The 21,110-nt window shown below is 41.3% G+C and overlaps 1 protein-coding gene across 7 annotated transcripts in view; it reads right to left on the reverse strand.

Annotated features, from left to right (window-relative positions):
• The window catches only part of DMD (dystrophin), a 2,416,993-nt gene that overhangs the window by 803,985 nt on the left and 1,591,898 nt on the right, over positions 1-21,110 (reverse strand). For all 7 annotated transcript variants that reach the window (XM_075852742.1, XM_075852740.1, XM_075852736.1 and 4 more), the window contains one exon: positions 8,982-9,208. In XM_075852742.1, coding sequence (XP_075708857.1) covers positions 8,982-9,208 — 227 coding nt within the window. The remainder of the gene's footprint in view (positions 1-8,981; positions 9,209-21,110) is intronic.

The following is a 21,110-nucleotide window of genomic DNA, read 5'->3' on the forward strand; positions in this document are numbered from 1 at the left end:
TCTATTGACCAGCAATGGGAAATATTATAAATTAGCATCTAATTTATAATATTTCCTGACTCGTAAAAAAAATAAAAAAAATTTGAACAATGTTTAATCACCTACACACTAAATGTTTAATTAAAAAAAAAAAAACATGTTTTGCTGGCAACACATTCCCTTTAAGTAAATCAGGTGCCGCAACATCCTCAGAGATCCCTCTAATCTTTACATTGTTCCTACGGGATCTATCTTCTAGATCAGCCATTTTGGCTTTTATCTGAGAGACGTCTGTTTCAAGGAAATAATGTGCATCAATCAAATCATTGTGAGATGTAACAAATTCGCTGATTTTAGATTCGCCATGTTGGACTCTGATCTCTACATCTTGCACTGCCGTTGACAAGGGATGAAGCATTTTAGCAAAGCCTGCTTGCAGGGAGGTGCTAAGAGCCTGAAGCATGGTCTTCATTTCGAGCTCTGTAACTAAGTTAGCTGAGGAGGGCAGGTCATCTAAGTTGTTTTCATCTGAGATAAGAGCCACAGGGGGTACACATTCTCCTACCTGGGCTGATGATGATGTCGGACGGAGCAGTCTCTGCTTCTGTTGTGGCGGGCTCCTGGAACTCAGCAATGGCGGTGAGGAGGATGCTGAGTCAGGTGATGTAGATGGAAGATGGCGCCCACGACGTCCCGAAGGAGTGAAGTCTGCTGCAGGAAGACCCCGGTTGTCTGTGATCGCATTGACAGCAGAGAGTGGAGGAGCTAGTGCCGGGACAGAGGCACTTCTCCTCTGTGTAACCGCCGCAGTGTGGAGTCGCGATGGTGAGTGCGGAGCGGCTCAGAGGTAAGGGAGCCAGTCAGGGAGCATGTGTCTCCTCCATCTTGTGTATCGTCTGCAGGGCGAGGAGGGAAGAAGTCCATGAGCTTAGCGGGTCTCGGTACGGGCTTCCGACGTCTCGGCATGTCTGCTGTGTTTTCCGCTCGCTTCAGTGAACTAACTCCTGATAGTGTCCTTGCCGGTTTCGAGGCTATAGTCGCTTAATTATATTGTAAGGTGCAGGAGCTCTGTAATCACGCGGCCATTCGGATCAACAGCCAAGCCACGCCCCCGGTTTCCACTGTTTTGGTCCGACAGGGGCTTTGCAAATGCCACATAGCGACCAGAAACCAATCCAGCAAAATCTGCACCCCAAAAGCGAAATGGCGCTCCTTCCCTTCTGAGCCCTGCCGTGTGCCCAAAATCAGTTTATGACCAGATATGAGGTATTGCCGTACTCTGGAGAAATTGCTTTACAAATGTTGGGGTTCTTTTTCTCCTTTATTTTTTGAGAAAATGAAAAATTTTGTGCTAAAACTACGTCTTATTGGAAAAAAAATCTAACTTTTATTTTCACGGCCCAATTCAAATAAAATCTATGAAACACCTGTGGGGTGATAAAGTTTACTACACCCCTAGATTAATTCCTCAAGGGGTTTAGTATCCCAAATGGAGTCACTTTTAGGTAGTTTCCACTGTACTGGTAACTTAGGGGCTTTGCAAAAACAACAGGGTGTCAAGAAACCAATCCAGCAAAATCTGTGCTCCAAAAGCCAAATGGCGCGCTTTCTCTTCTGATCCTTGTCGTGTGCCCAAACAGCAGTTTATGACCACATATGGGGTATTTCCATACTCCAGAGAAGTTGCTTTACAAATGTTGGGGTTCTTTTTTTTATTTATTTGTTGAGAAAATTAAATTTTTTTTGCTAAATCTACATCTTATTGAAGAAAAAGGATGTTTTTAGTTTCACTGCCCAATTCTAATAAAATCTATGAAACACCTGTGGGGTCAAAATGCTCACTACACCCCTAGATGAATTCCTCAAGGGGTGTAGTTTCCTAAATGGAGTCACTTTTTGGGCGTTTTCACTGTTTTGGTCCCTCAGGGGCTTTGCAAATGCGACATGGCCTCCGCAAACCATTCCTGCTAAATTTGAGCTCCAAAAGCCAAATGGCGCTCTTTCCCTTCTAATTGTGTATAGGTTCAGATAGCACCAGATACGTGGAAGGGTGAGGTTTTGCACGGATAGGGGCCCAACCCAAACATAAATATAAAAGAGTATCCGGCACACCAATTTTGAAACAAAGGTATTTTTTTATTTTGAGCGCCATGATACAGCGGCCAGCCGCTATCAGCACCACTAGCGCTCGTCAATTCAGTTTCACAGCACGGCTCAGTGCCTGATGAAGGTCACCTAGACCGAAACGTCGCACTCTGCCACTGGCATTAAAAACAAAAACAAAATAAAAAAATACCTTTGTTTCAAAATTGGTGTGCCGGATACTCTTTTATATACTTTCCCTTCTAAGTCGTGCTTTTTCTCCCTTAGTCCTTGCGGAAATGAGAAAAAATTAGCTAAACCTACATTTTCTTTGAAAAAATGTAGATTTTCATTTTCACGGCCTACTTCCAATAATTTCTGCAAAAAAACCTGCGGGGTCAAAAGGCTCACTATAACCCTAGATAATTTCCACAAGGGGTGTAGTTTCCAAAATGGGTCCACTTGTGGGGGGTTTCTACTGTTTTGTCCCCTCAGGGGCTTTGCAAATGCGACATGGCCTCCACAAACTATTCCTGCTAAAAGCCAAATGGCGCTCTTTTCCTTCTAAGCCCTGCCGTGTGTCCAAACAGCCATTTATGACCACATGTGCGATATTGTTTTACTCGGGAGAAATTGCTTTACAAATGTTGCAGTGCTTTTTCTCCTTTAGTTCTTGTGGAAATGAGAAAACATTTGCTAAACCTACATTTTCTTTGCAAGAATGTAGATATTCATTTTCATGGCCTACTTCCAATAATTTCTGCAATAAACATGTAGGGTCAAAATGCTCACTATACCCCTAAATAATTTCTTTAAGGTGTGTAGTTTCCTAAATGGGGTCACTTTTGGGGCATCTTCACAGTTTTGGGACTGCAACAGCCCTTCAAATCTGACATGGTGCCTAAAATATATTCTAATAAAAAGGAGGCCTAGAATCCACAAGGTACTCCTTTGCTTCTGAGGCCTGTGCTTCAGTCCAGTATCACACTAGGGCCACATGTGGGATATTTACTAAAATTGCAGAACCTGGGCAATAAATATTGAGTTGTGTTTCTCTGGTAAAACATTGTATTACAATTTTTTTTTATTAAAAATAAATTTCTGGAAAAAAAATGAAATTTGTAAATTTCACCTCTACTTTGGTTTAATTCCTGTGAAACGTCTAAAAGGTTAAAAAAAATTCTAAATGCTGTTTTGAATACTTTGAGGGGTGAAGTTTTTAAAATGGGGTGACTTATTGGGGGTTTCTAATATATAAGGCCCTAAAAGCCACTTCACAACTGAACTGGTCCCTGAAAAAATAGCCTTTTGAAATTTTCTTGAGAATGTGAGAAATTGCTGCTAATGTTCTAAGTCTTGTAACGTCCTAGAAAAATAAAAGGATGTTCAAAAAAAAGATGCCAATCTAAAGTAGACATATGGGGAATGTCAATTAGCAACAATTTTGTGTGGTATAACTGCCTAACTTACAAGTAGATATATTTAAATTTAGAAAAATGCTAATTATTGCAATTTTTCACTAAATATTGGTGTTTTTCCACAATTAAATACTAAATGTACTGAGCAAATTTTAACAGTAACATAAAGTACAATGTGTCACGAGAAAACAATCTCAGAATCGCTTGGATAGGTGAAAGCATTCTGAAGTTATTACTACATAAAGTGAAACATGTCAGATTTGAAAAATGAGGGTGTGTCAGGAAGGTCAAAAGTGGCCAAAGCGGGAAGGGGTTAAATATTGTAGGTTATTGTAAGTTTACAAACATAGTAAGAATTTTTATGTAAGGAAAAATTTCAATCTTTAACGTAATAGAATTATTTTATTTAAAGATAATACTAAGAATATAAATAATAATAATAATAACAACATGTTTAATTAACCCCTAGGCGCACCAGGACGCAACTGTACGTCCCTGCTGCCAGTGTCTTAGGACGTACAGTTACTGAGTTTTTCCCGGTGCACACTGTCGGCGACAGTGTGCACCGGAAACCGGGAGGTCAGCTGTCGCCGACAGCTGACACTCCACTCTTGCCGACCAGCGGTCCTTTGCCGCTGGTTTCGGCGAATTAACCCCTTAAATTTGGCGATCAGGACGCCAAATTTTGGGGGTTTCTAACATATCGGCAGACCCCGGTTCGAAATCGTGGGGTTTGCCGATAGTTACTATGGCAAACGGAAGCCAAACAATGGCTTCCGGGTCTGCCATGGATGGAAGCCCATCAGGACCAACCTTCGGCTGGTCCTGATAGGCTTCCTGTCAGAGTGACAGGAAGTCACTGTGTCGTTCCCGATGGCACACTGTCGGCGACAGTGTGCATCGGGAACTTGGAGATCAGCTGTCCCCGACAGCTGACACTCCAGTGTTGCCGATCAGCGGCTCATCGCCACTGATTTCGGCAATTAACCCGTTACATGCGGGGCTCGATTGCGATCTCCGCATGTAGCGGGTTTGTAGCACATCAGCAGCCCCCATGCAATCGTGGGGGCTTCTGATGCTTGTGATGGCACCCGGGGGCCAGACAACGGCCCCCAGGTCTGCCATGTATGTCAGCCTATGAGGATCAGCCTCTGCTGATCCTCGTAGACCAACTGTCAGAGTGACTGTGACGTCACACTGACAGTTGGAATACGTTACACTACCTAGGTAGTGTAATGTATTCTAGCAGCGATCAAAGCTGCAGGTCAAAAAAATAAAGTGTAAAAAGTAAAATAAAAGTTAATAAAGAAAAATATAAAGTGTAAAAAGTTTAAAAAAGTTAATAAAAATGTTTTATAAAAGTGTAAAAATAAGTTGTTTTTTTCCTATAATAAGTCATTTATTATAGGGAAAAATTAAAACGTTAAAAAAAAGTACACATATTTGGTATCACCGTGTTCGTAACGACCCAAACTATGAAACTATAATGTTAATTTTTCCGCACGGTGAACGCCGCAAACAAAATAAACGGAAAACTATCTCAGCATCGCTATTTCTTGGTCACCACCCCTCCCAAGATATAGAATAAAAAGTGATCAAAAAGTCGCATTTACCCCAAAATCATACCAATAAAACCTACAACCGATCCCGCAAAAAAGCAAGACCTCCCACAGCTTTTTTGACGAAAAAATAAAAAGTTACGGCTGAGAATAGCGTGTCCCAAAAAATAAATTATTTTATAGAAACGTCATTTTATTGTGCAAACGCTGCAAAACGTTAAAAATAACTATACACATATGGTATCGCCGTAATCGTACCGACCGGCAGAATAAAGTAAAACGTAATTTATTGCGCACGGTGAACGCTGTAAGAAATAAAGAATTGAAAGTGCCAAAATCGTTGTTTTTTGGTCACCTTAGCTCTAAAAAAGATCCTGTGGGGTCAAAATGCTCACTATACCCCATGAAAAATTCCTTGAGGGGTGCAGTTTCCAAAATGGGGTCACTTTTGGGGGGTTTCCACTGTTTTGGTCCCTGCGGGGCGTTGCAAACGCGACATGGCACTAAAAACCAATCCAGCAAAATCTGCACTCCAAAATCCAAAAGGCGCTCCCTCCCTTCTGAGCCCTGCTGTGGGTCCAAACATCGGTTTACGACCACATATGGGGTATTGCCATAATCGGGAGACATTGCTTTACAAATTTTGGGGTGCTTTTTCTCCTTTATTCCTTGTAAAAATGAAAAAATTCTATGTTTCCACAGAAAAATAGGTGATTTTCATCTTCACAGACTAATTCCACTAAATTCTGCAAAAAAAACTGTGGGGTCAAAATGTTAACTATACCCCTAGAAAAATGCCTTGAGGGGTGTAGTTTCTAAAATGGGGTCACTTTGGGGGGGGGTTTCGACTGTTTAGGTACCACAAGACCTCCTAAAACCTGACATGGTGCCTAAAATATATTCCTAAAAAAAGGACTAACATAAAGTACAATATGTCACGAGAAAACAATCTCAGAATCGCTTGGATAAGTAAAAGTGTTCCGGAGTTATTACCACATAAAGTGACACATGTCAGATTTGAAAAAATCGGCTGTGCCACAAGGCCAAAACAGGTTGCGTCCTAAAGGGGTTAAATAATAAAAAATTCAGATACACCCAAATACAGAATTATTTTAAGGAAGATTTATTGGTAACTGGCTAAATGGTGATATAATGTAATGTTGTGAGAACTCTCTAGAAAAACCTGAGAATGATGAGGAATGTAAAAAGATTGCAGTTGCCATCAGTTGATTCTGGTAAATATTCTGACAACCTGTGAGAAGCACACTGTTTTTCCCACACAATAAAACATTTATGAACTGTTGAGTTGTGACCAATGTGCATGTTGTAGTGTGGAGATGTGCAAAGATATGGATTCTGTATTTATGATTCCAATATCCTTTGCAGTGCCAAGGTTGCTACAGTATTTTTTTATTGCAGTTATTTAATCTGTACTACAGATGCATAGTATTATAGATGGGTACATTTCACATATTAAGTGAAAAAAGGATAGTTATTAATAATAACCAATCTTTCAATCAGGTTTTGGGCATCAGTAAACTGTGGAAAGGTAATAAACTGTATATAAGATGTCCCCTGGTGCCATTGACAATAATATGCTACATTGTAGGCATTATTTTCCAGGATATTTTGTAGACTTACAAACAAACTTCTGTAGATGCCTACTTAGGCCCCATGCACACGACCGTAAAAAACCTCAGTTTTTGCGGACCGCAACTGCGGTCCGCAAAAATGGACCCATTCACTTTCATTGAACGCAGACACCTTTCCGTAGCACTACGGAAGGGTGTCCGTGCCGTGGAAATGTCCCGGGAATTATGGAACATGTCCGTTCTTTTGCATTTTGCGGGCCGTGCTCTCATACTTTGTATGGGAGCACGGCCCGAAAATGCGGCTGTCAGTCGGCGGCCGGCCGTACCCGCGGGCCGTGATTGCGGGCACGGTTGTGTGCATGGGGCCTTATACTGTATATCAAAACTTCTAAATTACATGTATGGTACATATACTTTTTAGATGTTTTTGATATTTTTCTATTATAAATCTATTGAAATCTTTTTACCACATTAGTAGAATATTGATGATGATGCATTTGAACTTTTCTTTGAAAAAAAAAATAGCGACAACATCCAAATAGGTGTAGAAGAAAAATATTTATCCCTCTAACATGTATAGTACAATATTATGACCTTTGCCAAACTCTTTCTCAAGCATGCAAGGGTTGAGACGTCGTATGCTGTCACTTTTTTTTCTATACGGTTTATGGTTCCAATGGATTCCGGAACATTGTTACTTTGTATCTCTGGTATGCCCATGTATTGAGACTACATTTAGAGTGTACTCCGGGCCTCCATTTTCTATTGATGCATCGGTACCTAGTCATGTCAATTTCACCATTCACTTAAAGTGGATCTGTCACCAGTTTAGTAAAGCCCTACCTCATTTCATAGGTGCTGTCACTCTGATGATGTCAGTCTAATTTGTATCTCAATACGTTTTTTACTTTAAAGAGAACCTTTCACCTCCCCATACATGTGCAGCTGTGTGCAGCATGTAATGGGGAGGGCTGCACAAACCCTGGGGCAATTTACATTTTTTTCTACCTTCCTCCGTTATTTAGATATCGGTGCCGTTATATTTGGCGCCCGATATTTAAATAACCTCCTGAACTGTCAATGGGGCGTGTCCTGGCAAGGGGGCATGTTACTATGGCTGTGACACTGTCCAATCATATATGGACAGTGTTACAGCAAGAGTGAGGAGAGAGAGTGTGTGTGCACGCGGACACTCTCACTCTTCAGCTTTCAAGATCAATCTTCTGCTGAACTGGCAAGGGGACCTGTCACTACTACGGACAGTGTATGAGCTGTGGAGAGGAGAGCGCGCATGTGCACTCTCATCTCTTCAGCTCCTGTGAGAGATCAGTCTTGTACTTTGTCTGCCAAACTGGCAAGGGGGCGTGTCACTGCTACGAACAGTGTAAGAGCTGGGGAGCGCTTGCACTGTCCGTAGCAGAGACACGCCCCCTTGCCAGTTCAACAGACAATGTACAAGACTGATCTCTCGCAAGAGCTGAAGAGACGAGAGCGCGCATTCGCGCTCTCCTCTCCACAGCTCTTATACTGTCCATAGCAGTGTCACGCCCCCTTGCCAGTTTGGCAGAAGACTGATCTTGAAAGCTAAAGTGTGAGCGCGTACGCGTGCGCTCGTGCACACTCTCTCTGCTATCCTCGCTCTTGCTGTAACACTGTCCATAACTGATTGAACAGTGTCACAGCCATAGTAACATGCCCACTTGCCAGTACATGCCCCGTTGACAGTTCAGGGGGTTAGTTAAATATCGGATGCCAAATATAACGGCACCGATATCTAAATAACGGAGGGATGTAGAAAAAAAATGTAAAGTGCCCCAGGGTTTGTGCAGCCCTCCCCATTACATGCTGCACTCGTATGGGGAGGTGAAAGGTTCTCTTTAAGTTATGAGCCATTATCTTATTATGCTGATTAGGCTATACTAGCAAAAGGGGCAGTAACACTGAGGTTTTACTTAGGGCAGTGTCTGTGTTGTCTGTATGACACTGTCCTATCAGCATCATACAGCTTCTCCCCTTCTCTGGACAGCGTGATCTCGCAATAGAAGCTAAGGCTACGCTGTGCAGGAGAGGGGAGAAGCTGTATGATGCTGATAGGACAGCATCATACAGCCAATACAGACACCTTTCACAGTGAAACCTCAGTTACCGCCCCTTTGGCTAGTATAGCCTAATTAGCATAAAAAGAAAATGGATCATAACTCGGAAAGTAAAAAACGGTTTGGGATACAAATTACGCTGACATCATCAGCGTGACAGCATCAAAGACATGAGGTAGGAAATTAAGCTTTGTTCACAGGTCCGCTTTAAGTCATGTCTAAAAGCTCCTATATTGTATATATAAAAACACCTACCTTTTGTTTAATAATCATTCCATTGATTTCTTCCACATCTCCCACTGTTACTATCTGAGCCTTTATTATACGGTCTAGTAGGGTAAGCCAGTCTTTTAGATCACCACACGTCTTGCTGAATTCAGCTAGTGCTGGCACCTCAAGGAGAAGTGAAGATGGCATATCTGCTGTACTTGTTCCTGTTGTTACAAGGGTCTGAGTTACCACAGAAACTGTTGGAGCAGGATCTATATAAAAAGATATCACCAGATTAGTTTTGGCAACAACTGAAGTCATATATATAACGGCCTTTGGTTCTTAAACTAAGAACTAAAAAAAATAAAAAATATTTTCTACACACAAAAATGTAAAATAAAAAATCCCAGTGCCTTTGCTATTGGAATTTCATTAACAATAAAGCAGAAAAATATTTTATATCTATATAAAAAAAAATATTTCAGCAGACATAACAACTTGTATTTGTATCTACATAACAGAAAATACAGGCTACTATTAATGGAAGTTTGTATTCTGCTCATCTATGAAGCTGCAGACATAAATTGCTATAGAACAGACATTGGCAGGGAAGACACAGCAAATTTTGATTTCCTACAGGCTTCCCTGGTTTAGTATCAAAATGCTCGTGTTTGGATTAGGAGTACTTTCTAGTCTGAGTATATATTAGGGAATTACTGTTCATGCAGTCCCTAATACATGACATGTAGAATTCAAAGAAGTGAGCAATCCCTAACAAAGCTTGCATTTTCATTTTTTTTAATCTCTAGTATTAGGTTTGCTGTACAGTCTCATTTCCTATAGTTTTAATCAAGAAAGTAGCCGTGAACTAAACCCAACAAATGAAATCTTAAGACTGACTACTCAGATTTTAATAAGAAAAGTTTAAACCCGTCACAGAATGACATGTTAAATGCATTTATTAAGTGTTCTATTTGATATACTGAAATGGTCATAACCTTAGTAAGATATTTTAATAAAAGAGGAAAGAGTGCACATACAAAATCAGAGTTGAAGATTTACTGTATGAAAGGGTCAACTATTGTAAAAAGTAAATGCAAGTCTAAAGTGGTAATTAACCCCAGGGTAATGTTTCAAGGTTGTTTATGATATATACACGTTGGCCTTGTAATTTAAAAAGAGAAATACAATTAGACAAAAATAAAAAAAGGCAGCCCAAGGACTCAATTCCATGTGGTTCATGCAAGTGATATACCAGATGGACAATAGATAGATAGATTAGATAGATAGATAGATAGATAGAGAGAGAGAGAGAGAGAGAGAGAGAGAGAGAGAGATAGATAGATAGATAGATAGATAGATAGATAGATAGATAGATAGATAGATAGATAGATAGATAGATAGATAGATAGATAGATAGAGAGATAGATATAACTCCTAGCAGTCCCATTTTTCATGAGACTTTCCGATGACCAGGGCTTATGAAGATTTACATAAAGGGTATTTCTATGTAGTTTTAGGGATTTCCTAGGTGGTACAGAGGTTGTGCTTAAAGAGGCTCTGTCACCAGATTTTGCAACCCCTATCTGCTATTGCAGCAGATCGGCGCTGCAATGTAGATTACAGTAACGTTTTTATTTTTAAAAAACGAGCATTTTTGGCCAAGTTATGACCATTTTTGTACTTATGCAAATGAGGTTTGCAAAAGTCCAAGTGGGTGTGTTTAAAAGTACAAGTCCAAGTGGGTGTGTATTATGTGCGTACATCGGGGCGTTTTTAATACTTTTACTAGCTGGGCGCTCTGATGAGAAGTAACATCCTCTTCTCTTCAGAACGCCCAGCTTGTGACAGTGCAGATCTGTGACGTCACTCACAGGTCCTGCATCGTGACGGCCACATCGGCACCAGAGGCTTCAGTTGATTCTGCAGCAGCATCAGCGTTTGCAGGTAAGTCGATGTAGCTACATTGACTTACCTGCTAACGTCGAGGCTGCTGCAGAATCAACTGAAGCCTCTGGTGCCGATGTGGCCGTCACGATGCAGGACCTGTGAGTGACGTCACAGATCTGCACTGTCACAAGCTGGGCGTTCTGAAGAGAAGAGGATGTTACTTCTCATCAGAACGGCCAGCTAGTAAAAGTATTAAAAACGCCCCGATGTACGCACATAATACACACCCACTTGGACTTGTACTTTTAAACACACCCACTTGGACTTTTGCAAACCTCATTTGCATAAGCACAAAAATGGTCATAACTTGGCCAAAAATGCTCGTTTTTTAAAAATAAAAACGTTACTGTAATCTACATTGCAGCGCCTATCTGCTGCAATAGCAGATAGGGGTTGCAAAATCTGGTGACAGAGCCTCTTTAAAATGCATAGTATTTGCTGTTTTACAGTAGATGGATTTTTTAGTAACTGGGTTTACATGGGCAGATTTCTGCCCATAATGATGCAACAAGTCGATTGGCACTTAAGGCCCTTTTACACGGGCCGATGATTACTGCATACGGACGAATGATCGTTAACATGAACCCTGCATGGGGACGATACGATAGTTTGGTCCACATACAGTGTGCATCGTCGTGCGCAGCACATCCCCTGTTTACATGGGAAGATATGCTGTCAACAACGTTAATTTTAGAGCCTACATAAACGTTGTGATCAGTCAAAAAGTGCTTGCTCGTTTGACAGCTGATTGTTGCCCTGTTTAAACAGGCCAGTAATTGTCCAAACGAGCGTTCTTAGGAATGCTCATTCCCGAGCTGGTCATACATTATGGATTTCATGGACTTGTTATTTATGGTTCGCCTGTCAAGGTTGTCATTCTGGACAACAATGTCATCAGTTATATTGCCAGTCAATCTCTACCTTCATCTGGGCATCTATTGATCGGATTTTTCCATTAAAAACTTTACAGGACTGCACACGACAACAACTAAAAAAAATTAAACACAACAAATCAACTTTCCTACAAATATCTGTCTTTTGGCGGCATCTGTCACACAAGTTCGGTGTCGGCTCTGACAGTTGGCAAATAATGGCCTAAATCTGCCTTTTCTGCTGTCTAAAATCTCTAGTGGATGGCCAGATTAAGGCAGTTGCTGAACATTTACGAAGAGTCTGTAGGCAGGGACAGGCTGGAGGAAATTTATAAAGATGCAGATAAGATATTACAAAGTTTAACACATTCACGTGTACTACTGACTTCTGTTTTTTTTTTTAAGTCTAGTATGATTTCAAATCATGTGAAATGTGAAAAAGAGTTTAGCAGAATGAAGAGATGATGCTTTTAAAACAGAGCTTTAAAGAGGTCCACTTAGGTATAAATTTAGCTAATTTGCCTTAAAATAACCATTAATGTCACATAGGAATAATACCTGCTGATTAACCTGTTTCCATGGATCTAAAGTCCGGGCGGCACTTAGTGAGAGGAGACACGTAGTAACAGTGCCAGCATTAAGATGTTTAACAACGAATTTTATGCAAATACATGAACGGGGAGAGCTATGGCGGCAATGGTTACATGACTACATCACATGACTGCTACTGCACCTTCAAGTTGGCACAGCTTAAATCCCTACTACAGAATATGGCACCAAAGAAACAGGTTAAACAACAAGTACTATTATTATGTGACATGAATTGTTATGTTACGGCCAATTAGCAGAACTTATAGAAAAGTGGCCAATCCTCTTAATGGTATTTATATATATTTACTGTATATTTATTTTTCATTTTACCGTGTTGAGTATACATATTGCAGCAGCTTTACCCATGGAAAATGACAGATAGATGGTTAGTTCTTATGAACGATAACATCCATTACTATTTTCTCTTTGCTCAACTAAAATACAAACACTTTCCATCTAAAAATATTTGATTCATTCTGCAGCCTGAGAGAGTAATATAGGTGACTAATAGGCTGACAAAGGGAAAATCTCTCTTTGAATTGAATTGATTTATGTCTGACAGTCTGGTAACTAGAAATGCATTGCCTAACAACCAGTCTTTTCAATGAGGTTATCAGACCCTGTATCAATAGCAACCAGTCTCAGAATATTCAGATTCTCAGCTAAAGCCCAAATAAAATGAAAAATGTCTATCTCATTTTTTTTTTTAGACAAAAATATGATGAAAAAAGACAGAGGTTTATTTGACAGCATCTAAAATAAACTTGTCTTTTTTTCGTCATATTTTTGTATAAAAAAAAAAAATGAGATAGAGAACCTCTTTGAGCAGAACAGAACATGTAAAACACACCTATCATTTTTAATCAAATTTCCTTAACTTTCTGTACCTGTTTTGTTTAATAACTTTTTTTTTCTGTTAGAATGAGCCAAGTTTAAAAATGGAAGCGTAAATCATCTGAAAACTTAAAATAAACAGCATAAGCCAAGTAACTCTTAAGTGCCTCAATGAAATATAAGAAAGTCAGGGTCTTACATGGGATGCTTTTTACCTTTTTCATGGAATTACTAACATATACAGCTCACCCCTACAATCTGTTAGCTCATATGGCATATCATTAGCAGGAATGTTTCCACCAGATGGCCCATGTATACCACATTAATAATAAATGTTTTTGTAGTAAACAAAATATTACAAATATAAACTTAGAAAAGTCTAATCTCTCTATCTATCTATCTATCTATCTATCTATCTATCTATCTATCTATCTATCTATCTATCTATCTATCTATCTATCTATCTATCTATCTATCTATCTATCTATCTATCTATCTATCTATCGCCAGAATTCAAGTTGCCATGCAATAGAGTATCTTGTGTTATTAACCCCTAGGCGCACCACGATGCAACTGTACGTCCCAGCGGCCAGTGTTTTAGCGCACAAGGACGTACAGTTACTGAGTGGTTCCCGGTGCACACTGTCGGTGGCACTGTGCACCGGGAACGGGGAGGACAGCTGTCCCCAACAGCTGACACTCCCCAGTCACCGGCATTGGACCCGTAAAAGCGGTCCAATGCCGGCGATCGATGTAACCGGTGGATCTGTACAGATCCACTGATTACATCATTTCTTCAGATAAAGTATAAAAAAAACGTTCCGGTACTTGTAATTAGTCCCAAAACTGTTACTATAGACACTCCCCTCCCTGCCCGATGCCCCATGTGACCGGCAATGGACCAATAGCAGTGGCCATTGCCGGCGAGTGCCTTGATGGGTGGGTCTGAACAGTAAAGGGGCGGGTAAAACCCCCTTCCCGACAGCTAACACGCTCCAGTCACCAGCATTGGACCCGTAAAAGCGGTCCAATGTCGGCGATCAAGGTAATCGGCGGATCTGACAGATCCACCGATTACATCGCTTCTGCAAATAAAGCGTTGAAAACTGTTTCTGGACTTGAAATTAGTCCGGAAACAGTTACTATGGAACCCCCCCTGTCCCATGCCCCATGCGACCCGCAATGGACCAATAGCAGTGGTGATTGGTGAGTCTGTTCAGACCCACCATTCACAGTGCGTTTTTCACCCTGGGCGCGTGAAAAATACCGGACACAGGCTCTGATCTCTTAGTAGGTGAAGAGAAGTTGGAGAGATCAGAGCCTGTGTCGTGTTATGTGCCACACACAAAGTGGAAAAAAGAATCAACCCCTAATTTCACTCTCCCCTGTTCCTAGTGTGTGACCCCACACACCTCCCAGTGTATAAGGGAGATTTTCTTTTTTTTTTTTATCCAATTTGTTAGCGTCAATCTGTAGCGTTATAGCGTTAGTTGTCAGTTGGTGTCAGTCCGTAGAGTCAGTTGGTGTCAATCCGTAGCGTCAGTTAGCGTCAATCCACAGCGTCAGTTAGCATCAATCCGTAGCGTCAGTTCGCGTCACTTGGCAGTCAGTGTCAATCTGTTACTGTTAGGGTATGTTCACACGGCGGGGGTCCGTAACGGCTGAAATTACGGGGATGTTTCAGCCTGAAAACATCCCCGTAAATTCAGCCGTACCGGCATGTGCAGGCGCTTGAACGCCGCGTCAATTACGGCCGTAATTAGCGCTGCTATTCATTGGAGTCAATGAATAGCGGCTCCAATTACGGCCAAAGAAGTGACAGGTCACTTCTTCTACGCGGGCGTCTATTTACGCGCCGTCATTTGACAGCGGCGCGTAAATATACGCCTCGTGTGAACAGACAAACGTCTGCCCATTGCTTTCAATGGGCAGATGTTTGTCAGCGCTATTGAGGCGCTATTTTCAGACGTAATTCGGGGCAAAAACGCCCGAATTACGTCCGTAAATAGGCCGTGTGAACATACCCTTAGTCGCGTCACTTGTCAGTTAGTGTCAATCCGTCACTGTCAGTCTCGTCACTTGTCAGTTAGTGTCAATCCGTCACTGTCAGTCTCGTCACTTGTCAGTTAGTCAGCGTTCGTGTCAGTTAGTAAGTGGTACTAATTGTTATAAAAAAAACAAAACCCCCCAAAAATTATTCGTGTTTAATGTTTTCTGTGAAAAAATGTAAAAAAAAAAGTAGTGTGTCAGTGTTAGCGTTAGTTAGTATTTAGTGTTTTAGTGTGAAAAAAACAAAAAAAAATTTTTGTTATACAACGTAACGTTGTTACAGCTACGTGTGTGTAAACTACATATATATTTACACACAAATTAATAAAATGGCTGTGAAGCGTTACACCGCTGAACAGGCGTATGCCATGTTCGCATCCGATACGGACTCAGCGAGTGGTGAGGAACCAGAGTTCTTTCTCTCGTCCTCTTTCCTCTAGTGACAGCGAGGAACCTCCTCATAGTCGCAGGAGGGTTAGTGCCCAGGATCTGTCTGACCCTGAAACTGCCGTTCTGCCTGACCCTGGTACTGCCCGCAGTGAATGGTCACCCACAACCAATTACACCCCCCAAATCCCAGAATTTACTGCTGTGGCAGGAATTCATGTGCAGACGGAAAGACTGCCTATAATTGGATATTTCAAATTGTTCTTTACCGACAATTTGATAGAGCTTATGGTGGACCAAACCAACATCTACGCCCACCAATTTATAGCAGAACACCCAAACTCATTTTATGCCCAGCCCAATCGTTGGCAACCAACTAATTGTGCAGAAATGCAAATATATTGGGTGTTAGTCCTCAACATGGGTCTCACTAAAAAGCCCAAAGTGAGATCCTACTGGTCCACGGACATTCTTTATCATTGTCCATTGTACCGCAATACAATGACCAGACCCCGCTTTGAGGCAATACAAAAATTTCTGCACTTTAGTGACAACTCCCTATGCCCCCCCCCAGGATGACCCCAATTCCGACAGACTTTTTAAAATTAGGCCCCTCATAAACTTTTTTTCCCAAAAGTTTCCCGAAATCTACACCCCCAACAAAGAGATTTCAGTTGATGAACCCCTGGTGCACTTCAAGGGTAGGCTGAAGTTTCGCCAATATTTGCCCAATAAGCGCGCCAGGTACGGGATCAAAGTCTACAAGCTGTGTGAGTCTGAGACCGGATACACACATGTTTTCAGGATCTATGAGGTGAAGGACAGGACAATACAGCCCCCAAATTGACCCCCCTTACTGTACACAACAGGGAACATAGTGTGGGACCTCCTACTCCCACTGTTAAATCAGGGGTACAACTTGTACTTGGACAACTGGTACACAAGTGTACCCCTGTTCAAATGTCTAAAAGACAAAAAAACAGTGGCATGTGGGACGGTCCGAAAAAAACAGCGGCACCTTCCCAAGACCAATCTCTGCAAATTGGAGAAAGCTGGGCATTGCTGCAGGATGGGGTCCTGTTTGAAATACCGGGATGAAAAAGAAGTATGCATGCTGACAGTTATGCATGATGCCAGCTGCACCCCTGTCCCCACACGTGGATTCACAACATCCACAATGAAACCTGTGTGTATTCAGGCATAAAATAAATTCAATGGGGGGGGGGGGGGTTGACCTGAATGACCAGGTGTTAAAATCATATAGTGCCATGCGGAAAAGCAAAATTTGGTACAAAAAATTGTCAGTGTACCTTGTACAGATGTCACTGTACAATTCATTTTTCATTTTCCGTAAAGCTGGCCACCCGGGTACCTACTTGGAGTACCAAGAAAAAATGATAAAATTTCTATTGCTTGGAGACGAGGTGGGGGAAACATCTGCTGCTTCAAGTAGTTCTTGCCGTATCGTTCCTGGGCAGCACTTTCCAAGTGAAGTGCCTGCAACACCCAAAAAATGCCGGGCACAAAAAAGGTGCCGTGTCTGTGCAAAAAAGGGTATCCGTAAAGATACCATATATCAGTGCGACATCTGTCCATCAAAACCCAGACTCTGCATGAAGAACTGCTTCCGCATCTTCCACACCTCCCTGGATTAAAAAAAAATTATACTATTGAAACCCCCGCACCTCCCTTTATCATTCTGGTCTTTTACCCATTTTTAAAATTGGACACTGTAAAAAAAAAACGTGTAACAAAACTAAAAACCCTCATTATACCCCTAGATGAATACCTAATACTATAACATATGTGTGTGATCTGCACAATTTTTTAGGCCTATGCTTGCGGCTAAAAATCATCCAAGTAAAAATAAGGCCTCAAAATCCTTGTGGTGCTTCTTCACTTCCAGGGACTGCTATGTGTCCAGACAACATATTTAGACCACTTTGGGGGTATTTCTAAAGTCAGAAGAAATACCCCAATAAATATTGAGGCACTTTACTTCACTTATATGTTGTGTCTGAAAAATCTGCCCAAAAAAATTGGCGCATTTGTAAAAAATGTAACATTTTATTTTGCAAGCCAGAAAAACTATGGGGGTCATTAAAGTGATCAGACCCCTACATAAATTCTTTGAGGGGTGCAGTTTCCAAAATGGGGTCACTTCACTGTACTGGAGCTCTGCAAATGCAACATGGCACCTGAAGACCATTCCAGCAAAATCTGTGCTACAAATTGCGCTCCTTCGTTTCTGAGCCCTGCCGTGGGTCCAAACAGCAGTTTATAATCACATATGGGGCATTGCCGTAATCGGAAGAAATTGCTTTACAAATGTTGGGTTGCTTTTTTCCGTCATTCCTTGTACAAATTTTAAAATTCTAAGTTTTTTCAGAAAAAAAAGTAGATTTTCATCTTCACAGTCTATTTCCACTAAATTCTGCAAAAAACCTGTGTGGTCAAAATTCTAACTATACCACTAGATCAATTCCTTGAGGGGTGTAGTTTCCAAAATGGGGTCACTTTTAGGGGTTTTTCACTGTTTTCATCCCTCAAGAGCGTTGCAAACACGACATGGCACCGACAACCATTGCAGCAAAATCTGCGCCCAAAAATTCAAATATTGCTCCTTCGTTTCTGAGCCCTGCTGTGGGTCTAAACAGCGGTTTATTACCACATATGGGGTATTGCCGTAATAGGGAGAAATTGCTTTACAAATGTTGGGATGTTTTTTCTCCGTCATTTCTTATAAAAATGTATAAATTCTGTTTTTTCAGAAAAAAAGTAGATTTTCTTCGTCACAGTCTATTTCCACTAAATTCTGCAAAAATCTGTGGGGTCAAAATGCTAACTAAACCACTAGAAAAATTCCTTGAGGGGTGTAGTTTTCAAAATGGGGTCACTTTTGGGGGGTTTCCACTGTTTTCATCCCTCAAGGGCGTTGCAAACACGACATGGCACCGACAACCATTGCAGCAAAATCTGCGCCCAAAAATCCAAATATTGCTCCTTTGTTTCTGAGCCCTGCTGTGGGTCTAAACAGCGGTTTATTACCACATATGGGGTAATGCCGTAATAGGGAGAAATTCCTTTACAAATGTTGGGGTGTTTTTTTTCCGTCATTACTTATAAAAATGTAAAAATTCTATGTTTTTTCAGAAAAAAAGTAGATTTTCATCGTCATAGTCTATTTCCACTAAATTCTGCAAAAAACCTGTGGGGTCAAAAAGCTAACTATACCACTAGAAAAATTCCTTGAGGGGTGTAGTTTCCAAAATGGGGTAACTTTTTGGGGGTTTCCACTGTTTTCATCCCTCAAGGGCGTTGCAAACACGACATGGCACCGACAACCATTCCAGCAAAATCTGCGTCCAAAAATCCAAATATTGCTCCTTCGTTTCTGAGCCCTGCTGTGGGTCTAAACAGCGGTTTATTACCAAATATGGGTGGTTGCCGTAATCGGGAGAAATTGCTTTACAAATGTTGGCATGTTTTTTCTCCGTCATTCCTTGTAAAAATTACAAAATTCTATGTTTTTTCAGAAAAAAAGTAGATTTTCATCTTCACAGTCTACAGGGTGGGCCATTTAAATGGATACACCTAAATAAAATGGGATTGGTTGGTGATATTAACTTCCTGTTTGTGGCACATTAGTATATGGGAGGGGGGAAACTCTTCAAGCTGGGTGTTGACCATGGTGGCCATTTTGAAGTCGGCCATTTTGTATCCAACTTTAGTTTTTTCAATGGGAATAGGGTCATGTGACACATCAAACTTATCGAGAATTTCACAAGAAAAACAATGGTGTGCTTGGTTTTAACGTTACTTTATTCTTTCATGAGTTATTTACAAGTTTCTGACCACTTATAAAATGTGTTCAAAGTGCTGCCCATTGTGTTGGATTGTCAATGCAACCCTCTTCTCCCACTCTTCACACACTGATAGCAACACCGAAGAAGAAATGCTAGCACAGGCTTCCAGTATCCGTAGTTTCAGTTGCTGCACATCTCGTATCTTCACAGCATAGACAATTGCCTTCAGATGACCCCAAAGATAAAAGTCTAAGGGGGTCAGATCAGGAGACCTAGGGGGCCATTCAACTGGCCCACGACGACCAATCCACTTTTCAGGAAACTGTTCATCTAGGAATGCTCGGACCTGACACCCATAATGTGGTGGTGCACCATCTTGCTGGAAAAGCTCAGGGAACGTGCCAGCTTCAGTGCATAAAGAGGGAAACACATCATCATGTAGCAATTTCAGATATCCCGTGGCCTTGAGGTTTCCATTGATGAAGAATCGCCCCACTACCTTTGTACCCCATATACCACACCATACCATCAATTTTTGTGTTCCAACAGTCTTGGAGGGATCTATCCAATGTGGGTTAGTGTCAGACCAATAGCAGTGGTTTTGTTTATTAACTTCACCATTCACATAAAAGTTTGCCTCATCACTGAACAAAATGTTCTGTGTAAACTGAGGGTCCTGTTCCAATTTTTGTTTTGTCCATTCTGCAAATTCAGTGTGCCAATCTGGGTCATCCTCGTTGAGATTCTGCAGCAGCTGGAGTTTGTAAGGGTGCCATTTGTGAGTAGCTAATATCCGCCGAAGGGATGTTCGACTGATGCCACTCTCCAGTGACATGCGGCGAGTGCTACGCTGTGGGTTCTTGATGAATGAAGCTAGGACAGCCACTGATGTTTCTTCATTAGTGACAGTTTTCATGCGTCCACATTTGGGCAAATCGAACACTGAACCAGTTTCACGAAACTTGGCAAGCAGTTTGAAAACTGTAGCATGGGAGATGGGTGGTCTCGTAGGGTGTCTTGCATTGAAATCTGCTGCAATGACCCGGGTACTGCGTTCACCAGACATCAACACAATTTCTATCCGCTCCTCACGTGTTAACCTGTGCGACATGTCAATGGCTGTAAACAAAGAGAAGCTTGTAAATAACTCATGAAAGAATAAAATAATGTTAAAACCAAGCACACCATTGTTTTTCTTGTGAAATTCTCGATAAGTTTGATGTGTCACATGACCCTCTTCCCATTGAAAAAACTAAAGTTGGATACAAAATGGCCGACTTCAAAATGGCCGCCATGGTCAACACCCAGCTTGAAAAGTTTCCCCCCTCCCATATACTAATGTGCCACAAACAGGAAGTTAATATCACCAACCATTCCCATTTTATTTAGGTGTATCCATATAAATGGCCCACCCTGTATTTCCACTAAACTCTGCAAAAAAACTGTGGGGTAAAAATGCTAACTATACCACTAAAAAAATTCCTTGAGGGGTGTAGTTTCCAAAATGGGGTCACTTTTTGGGGGTTTCCACTGTTTTCATCCGTCAAGGGCGTTGCAAACACGACATGGCACCAACAAACATTCCAGCAAAATCTGCGCCCAAAAATCCAAACATTGCTCCTTCGTTTCTGAGCCCTTCTGTGGGTCTAAACAGCGGTTTATTACCACATATGGGGTATTGCCGT

The sequence above is a fragment of the Rhinoderma darwinii genome, chromosome 2, assembly GCF_050947455.1.
Source record: "Rhinoderma darwinii isolate aRhiDar2 chromosome 2, aRhiDar2.hap1, whole genome shotgun sequence".
In the NCBI taxonomy this organism is placed as follows: domain Eukaryota; kingdom Metazoa; phylum Chordata; class Amphibia; order Anura; family Rhinodermatidae; genus Rhinoderma; species Rhinoderma darwinii.